Here is a 7,552-nt window from a genome sequence, read left to right on the forward strand (position 1 = left end):
CGTTGGAACTTGGAACGCATGCAAACACGTCTCGTCTATAATTACACTCAATTTCTCGGAAACTGCTGGAATAAATTTGATGGTGTTTCGTGCTACCAGGCTTTATTTCTATACACAAAAACAAATGCATCAGGTGAGACACTATAATTTGAATAGCATCTTTTAATCAATAAAGAATATATCATATAAATCCCATATGAAATAAACATACTCATGTTGGCAACATATTTTTAGTTTTTAGTTTCATTTCAGTTAGAGGATTATTTAAAAAATAACGCAAATAATCACCATGTTTTCATAATTATCAATATATAAGATAGCATCAACATGCACTTGAAAAAATCATATATAAGGGTTTGTAAACTATTATTGAAACGACGTTGAATTCCCGAAACAAATAATTGTGCTCTATACAAACTTAATCCGGCTCTAAATTATATTGGAAGTAATGCATTTCAAATAACTTACCTACAGATATTTAAAACCACCAGAAGCACCTCTAATCATATTAGACGAAACTACATCAATAACTAATTAGTACAAAACTAAATCACTTACCTTATACAATATTTTTTTTTATTGTTTCTATAGTTTGATTCTCATTCAAATATATTAAGGTAAACATGCATTTCTTACCTTTTCCGGTGTATTTCAAACTTTCTTGTATTAATTACAAGATTGACACTTTATCAATTAAATATAGGGTACTTCTACAAATGAAGTATATTTAATACTGTGAAGTCCCATGTCCCCAAGTGGGCTTACCCCACATGGGCAGATGCATTATACATCTGTTTCACTAATCGATTTTCTTTAGGGACAAGCAGGTGATCAGCCTTCTGTGTCCTACCAGACCAAGACATTTTTTTTTCTTCGTCTCCACCGGGAATCGAACCCAGGGCCCCGCGGTGCTCCGATCACGTGTCAACCACTGTACCAAGGAGGCGGATTTAATACTGTAGTGTGTATCAATTGGTATGTCTGTCTGTGACCTGATATCTCAACAAACATTAAATCTGTCTAATTTACCTAATTTTCAACGCGATAAACTAAAAAATATGCGTAGCAAATATCTAAATATTTAATTGTTTTTAATAACATTTACTATAAAGGATCGAACGTTATAAATTTAATATTTTTATTACCTAAATGCTCACAGTTCTAAATACTTTCAGTGGTAAAAACAGTAAGACAATTGGATTCAGATAATGATATAAATTTATAAAGCATTTGAATGCCATAAAACCAAAAATATAAATTCAGATAATGATATAAAACTAAAATCTATAACTTACCTGAAAGTGTTGATGTGCAGCCTGGTCCTCAGCCTCGTATTTGTGTTTTATATTATCTATACGCATCTGCTTTAAGATGCCGGCCACTTCGATTCTATAACAAATACAATATACATTCAATATTTTATTATAATTTACTAGCGGTCCGCCCCGGCTTCGCCCGTGGTACATATTTACGTTTTCTCTACATAAAAACCATCCTCGTACTTCAAGGAATATAATAAAAAAAGAATTATCGAAATCGGTTCAGCCGTTCTCGAGTTATGCGCTTACCAACACATTTTGCGATTCATTTTTATATATATGATGAAGATTACAATATACATGATATTTTCAAAGTTTATTTCATGACTTCCAGACATATTTTACGTTTAAACTAAACTTAACAATCTTAATTTAGATAAGATTATAAATATTAAAAAAGCATATGATGATTAAAAATAAAATAATTAGGCTATGATATGAAGAAACAACAAACACTATTTTTACGAAAATAATATTTTATATTTTGTTTACTGTAGAGAATACTTAAAAAATAAACAAATATCTGGTAAAAAGGCACAACTCCTACATTATTAATATTTTGTATGAAAATATTACTGAATTATTACTAAATTATTACTGAGATAAAAAAAAACTTACACAATCATAAATGTTACATGCTCAAATTATAATATTATATTATTTAAAAAATAAGGAATAACATTAAAAAGTAATAAACAATACATAATAGTGAACGTTAACTATGTACAAATATGTAAATGAAACCTCGTAGCAGTGCTACGAATATCCGCTACGCGCCGCTCTACGCAACTATGCGTAGTCGATAGTGCTTGCGGGTGGTTTATTTCTAGTAACTTTTTAAAGTAGAACAGCTTTTTTTAAATTTATTGTTATTTATTTATTTAGGTACTTAACTTATTAAATAATAAAAAAAACAGGTTCGACTAGCGTATGTTCTTTACACGCTTATAAATTTTACAGTCGTAACCTGTTTTTTTTATCATTTGTAGAAATTAAAAACGTGAATAGTAATAAAAATAAGGTAAGATTCAAGATAATAATCATATTAACGGTTTTTCAGTTCTAATTTAAGCAACTTAGTTTATTTTGGTTCTTTTTAAAGAATTTAGTGTTTTTCAAAAGTACCTATTTATTCCTTTAAGAACCTCCAAGGCTATTTATAATACGTTGAGAATAAATACGTAGTTAAAGCTTGTACAAGCGTACATCATACATCAATAATCGCTCAGGCGATAATTCATCATTGAAATTATAGTGAAGCATTGTGAAATCGTCATTTATAGATGAACTAGCGGTCCGCCCCGGCTTCGCCCGTGGTACCTACATGTTTAAACTATCCTATCTCTCAAGTTGGATCGAACTGCACATGGTGTGCGAATTTTATTATAATCGGTGGTTAGTGGTTTAGGAGTCCATTGAGGACAAATATTGTGACACGAGATTTATCTATATTAAGATATTTAAAACTAAATTACTAATTTCCTGCAAAATTAATTTTATCAAAATCATGAAGAAAATAGTATGAAGAAGAAAGCTTTGGATAATGCGTCAGATATCTTCTCGATAGATGTTTTTGACTTATCTGAAGATGGACTTTATATAATACTAGAGGTCCGCCCCGGCTTCGCCCGTGGTACATATTTCGCAATAAAAGGTAGCCTATGTTCTTTCTCAGGGTCTAAAGATTATCTATGCCAAATTTCATCAAAATCGGTCCAGTAGTTTATGCGTGAAAACCATACATACATAATAATTACAAACCTTTCCTCTTTATAATATTAGTAACTATAGATTGAATGAATTAAAAATTATAAAATGTCAACTGGCTATAGCTCGATAGCATAGAGTGCCTTGAAAGGTTTGTTACCCGTCTGTAGCAACTACCACCTAATTAAATGTTCATGTTGACGAGTTCATCCCTTCGACTAATGTATATACTGGTACAAATTCAAATTATATTTATTTGCAAGAATGTAGTTACAAGTTATAGATGTTTTAATTACAATATGTATTATGTTTGCGTTGATAAAAAGTTTATTTCAATCCGAGGAGAAAGTTAAGTATCTAAAGTTGGTTCACATTACCCTCCATTTTCATAGTTCGTGCGCTAACTGAAATATGTAATTAGAATGTTATGTTGTTGTTGTTGTACGTAATTTACGTACGTACGTAATAAATATTTCATTTTTTTTTTAGTTTTAAGCTATTGCATAGCTTCTATCGCGGGCCTTGAGCGCGGCCGCGGGGACCGAATCCAGAAATTCTGTAACGAAAAACCTCACGCTCCCCACTCCGACGGGCACGGAGGTGTGGCTTGAAGGCATAGCATGCAATAGCTTTACCGCGGCAGTCCCCGAGTGCCACACGTCTTTTTTTTACTTTTAAATGTATTATACTAACTAACCCACTTAGGAGAGACCACTTAAAAGTCATTATAACATGTATAATTGTTTAGGCTTTCTTAGAAACGAAAAGAACGCTCGTAGAGTCACCGATTTTGCGAAATTAGATGGGCAGCGATAACCTTGCCGAAAGTGAGTCTCCTGCTCCTTTGTTGGAGTTTACATAAAAAAGTAAACTTATAACTCTAATCTAATATATAAAAATAAGTCGGGTTTTCCTTCCTGACGCTATAACTCCAGAACGCACGAACCGATTTCCACGGTTTTGCATTCGTTGGAAAGGTCTCGGGCTCCGTGAGGTTTATAGAAAAGAAAAGGTGTCTCTGGTGGCGAAACGGAGTTCGCCCGGTTTGCTAGTAATGGATAAACGTAAGTTATATTTAATGATAAAGAAACTTTAAAGACAAAAAAAGCGTAAATATAACTTCTTGAAAAGCTGCAAACATTTACAATTCCACTTTCGTAATAAATAAATGTAAAACTATAAAGCAACGTATAATTATTTATTAAAGAAAGTTTGTGATTATGGGTTGAAGGACATTCGTTAATATTTCACGCAAAAGCTCATCGTATGTTGAGGAAACTTGTTAAATATATTATATGTAAGGCCGTATTCAGAAAGAAAGCTGGAAACTTATAAGCGCTTACCGGCGCTTGTCAGCGATGGTTCGTTCTACACAAAGTAAGCAGGTTGAAACAGACCAATACAAATTTTATATGACAGCGCCCAGTGCTGACCAGCGCTTGTTGAAGCTTGTCGGCGCCGATCGGCGCTTATCGGTACGTGTTCATATATTTTCCTGCGCGGGTTACCAGCGCTGACAAGCGCCGGTGAGCGCTTATAAGTTTCCATCTTTCTTTCTGAATACGCCCTAACATAATATAGACTATAGTAGTATGGATTAGCTCATTGGCCTTTTTTACCCCGGTACGTCGCAAAAACCTTAAGTATTTAATAAAATTACTATTACTTGTAATATTTTAGTCAAATGCTACTAGAAAATCTATAAATATTTTCTATAAAAAAAATTAACACCTGAACTGAACTTATTTTAAAATTTATCCCATTTTCAAAATAAATATATAACAAGGTCGCGTTTTAATCGTTGTGAGGCTCTAGGGCTTTTCGTTACCTGGCTACGCCACTGGTTTCTACAATATTAATTAAATATCGCATATAGTGCATATTAACATATATTTAATTTTAATTTAGACTAGTACAGCTGCGCTCCGCGGTTTCACCCGCGTGGCTCCGCTCCTGTTGGCCTTAGCGTGATGATATATAGCGTATAGCCTTCCTCGATGAATGGGCTATCTAACACCGAAAGAAATAATAAATATTTTTTTCAAATCGGAACAGTAGTTCCTGAGATTAGCGCGTTCAAACAAACAAACAAAACAGCTTTATAATATTAGTATAGATAATAAAATTGAATGACCACTCTCACTGCACACTTTGCAAAACGTCAGGATAATAATATAATGAATAAATCGCGTTTAAAATCCGTTCAAAACTGTAATTTGTAAAATCGCGTGTTTTATTGAATTAAATATCTATACATACTAGAATTTGTTTTTTTGTTTGTTTGAACGCACTAATCTCGGGAACTACTGATCCGATTTGAAAAATTCTTTCAGTGTTAGACAGCCCATTTATCGAGGAAGGCTATAGGCTATATATCATCTCGCTAAGACCAGCTGGAGCGGAGCAGTGCAGGTAAAACCGCGGAGCAGAGCTAGTCTTTCATAAAGAGCAGTCACCTTATTCTCATATTCTCTTGCAACCGTCTCAAGGGACCCAAATACTCCGGCGATCTTCCTCCCCGCACCTCCGCGAGCTGATATTCCACATCTTTGATCCTCTCATTGAATAGCTGTTCCCGTAGCACTGTGAACTGATGCTCTAGGTTCGCTGGAATCGAGAAGCTATAGTTATACACTTATTTTGGTAAGGTTCATTCAGATGTGTGGAAAATACTGTTCAAAATCTATACTAATATTATAAAGATGAAAAGTTAGTTTATTTGTTTGAACGCGCTAATCTCTGGAACTACTGGTCCGATTTTAAAAAAATATTTCCGTGTTAAATAGCCCATTTATCGAGGAAGGCTATAGGCCTCAGCATAATGATATATATATATATATATATATATATAGAGATATATATATATATATATAGAGACCAACAGGAGCAGAGCCACGCAGGCGAAACCGCGAAGCGCAGCTAGTATTTAATAAAATACAAATCAAGCTCATAGGCTTAAGCTGTATAAAAGTGAAATTTTAAAGAAACAAGCAAAATCAATCATCTTATTATAGGTGTGTTTCTTTCACACTTTTCTGGCATTTATTTACAACTGGTTCTTTGAATGCTTCTATTTATATTCTCTGTTTATGGCATGGATATAGATAATAGAATTACAAGATATTTATTTTGCTATAAATTTGATTATAGTTTTAGCATACATTATTATCATTATATTTATTTGGAAATACTTTTAAAATAATTTAAGTGCAATTTATTTTGCAGATCCCAGGAACACTGCCTTGTTAAGTAATTAACAAAATTGATCAGTCTGTTCATGTTTTCAAATTGCTTTAAGTATTTATTAAATTTTAAAATTATGTGTCTGAAATCTGAATGCAATAATTAATTTATGGATTTGTTTAATATTATTATCAACATGAAAATTTATGGATATTTGTTACACTTTTCTTACAAAAACAATTGATAAACGAACTGACAAGTAAAGACACAGGCTGAAGCAAGTACAAAATAAACTGGTACAAATTATCAAGGTAGGCATATTTGAATTATTTTTTCCAATTATTTTAAAGTATACTTTTATAATGATATTACATTATACTAGTTATCATTTTATAAATAAAGTATGTGTTCTGGACCTTAATTAAAAAATTTTATGCTTAATTTTAGTTGATTAGTGTTTGCTTTTCAATTATTTCTGGCTATGATGGCTAAATAATGAGCAGTTTTCTATTTTAAACAGAAGAATTGAAATCTATTGGCTTATTGGAGTAATATTCTTCAAATACTATAAAAACTAACATTTATAATAATTTTCTATGTTAAAATCATAATTCTGTCTTGATTATTCGTACTTAAATCACCTATGCAGCATTTAAATCATTGCCATTGTATTTTACATCAGTTCTTGTTACTAAAGACCAAAATCCGCGACCCAATTTGTTTGTAAACATAACCTTAAAACCAACCTAAGTTATCGAGGCATTCGTTGCGACGCCTCTCGCATTCACTCTCATCCATTTCTGAGGAATCATCAGAATCAGGTTCGTCTGCTTCTTCAGCGCTGGAGTCTCTGTCTGGCCCGCGGGAAGACCCACCAGATCTTTCTGTGTCACCCCCAGATAAATCGCCATCGCCATCGCTGTCACCTTCCACTTTCATTGATGGCATTTTATTGGTTTCTATCTATCTAAACGAATACGGTAACTCTATTTTGTGTTTTAAACTATTACAATTTAATATTTTTGCTTTCGCTACACCTAAACAATAACAAGAAACGTCAAACCGTAAGGCGTTAAATGTCAATTGATGACGCAGTCAATTTGGCATTTGTTGTTCGGATACTCAATGTGAATAGTGATTGTTTAACTTAGCGTCTTCAGTACTGCCATAAATTAAAATATTGAATTGAATTGAACTTAGCGTCTTCAGTGAATGTGCAAATTTTTTTCTACGTCTATTTTCATGTAATTTATTAATAATTATAACAACCATCTATTATAAATAAGGTAGGTATTTTATATAGCAAAATAGTTTCTGATTAATGTTACTACTAATAATTCGTC

General features: G+C 32.6%; 1 protein-coding gene across 1 annotated transcript in view; it reads right to left on the minus strand.

Moving 5' to 3' along the window:
• Positions 1–7,270, minus strand: part of Brms1 (breast cancer metastasis-suppressor 1-like protein) — a 77,065-nt gene extending 69,795 nt beyond the window's left edge. The window contains exons 1-3 of the mRNA XM_090103659.1: positions 6,956–7,270; positions 5,483–5,633; positions 1,296–1,389 (exon numbers count right to left, since the gene is read on the minus strand). Of these exons, the coding sequence (XP_089959785.1) occupies positions 1,296–1,389; positions 5,483–5,633; positions 6,956–7,157 (447 nt within the window). The 5' untranslated portion in view covers positions 7,158–7,270. The remainder of the gene's footprint in view (positions 1–1,295; positions 1,390–5,482; positions 5,634–6,955) is intronic.
• Between the last annotated feature and the right edge of the window lie 282 nt (positions 7,271–7,552).

This window comes from Colias eurytheme, chromosome 7, assembly GCF_061535395.1.
Source record: "Colias eurytheme isolate Ceu_HAF_F1 chromosome 7, ilColEury1 Martin Lab GWU primary, whole genome shotgun sequence".
NCBI lineage: Eukaryota > Metazoa > Arthropoda > Insecta > Lepidoptera > Pieridae > Colias > Colias eurytheme.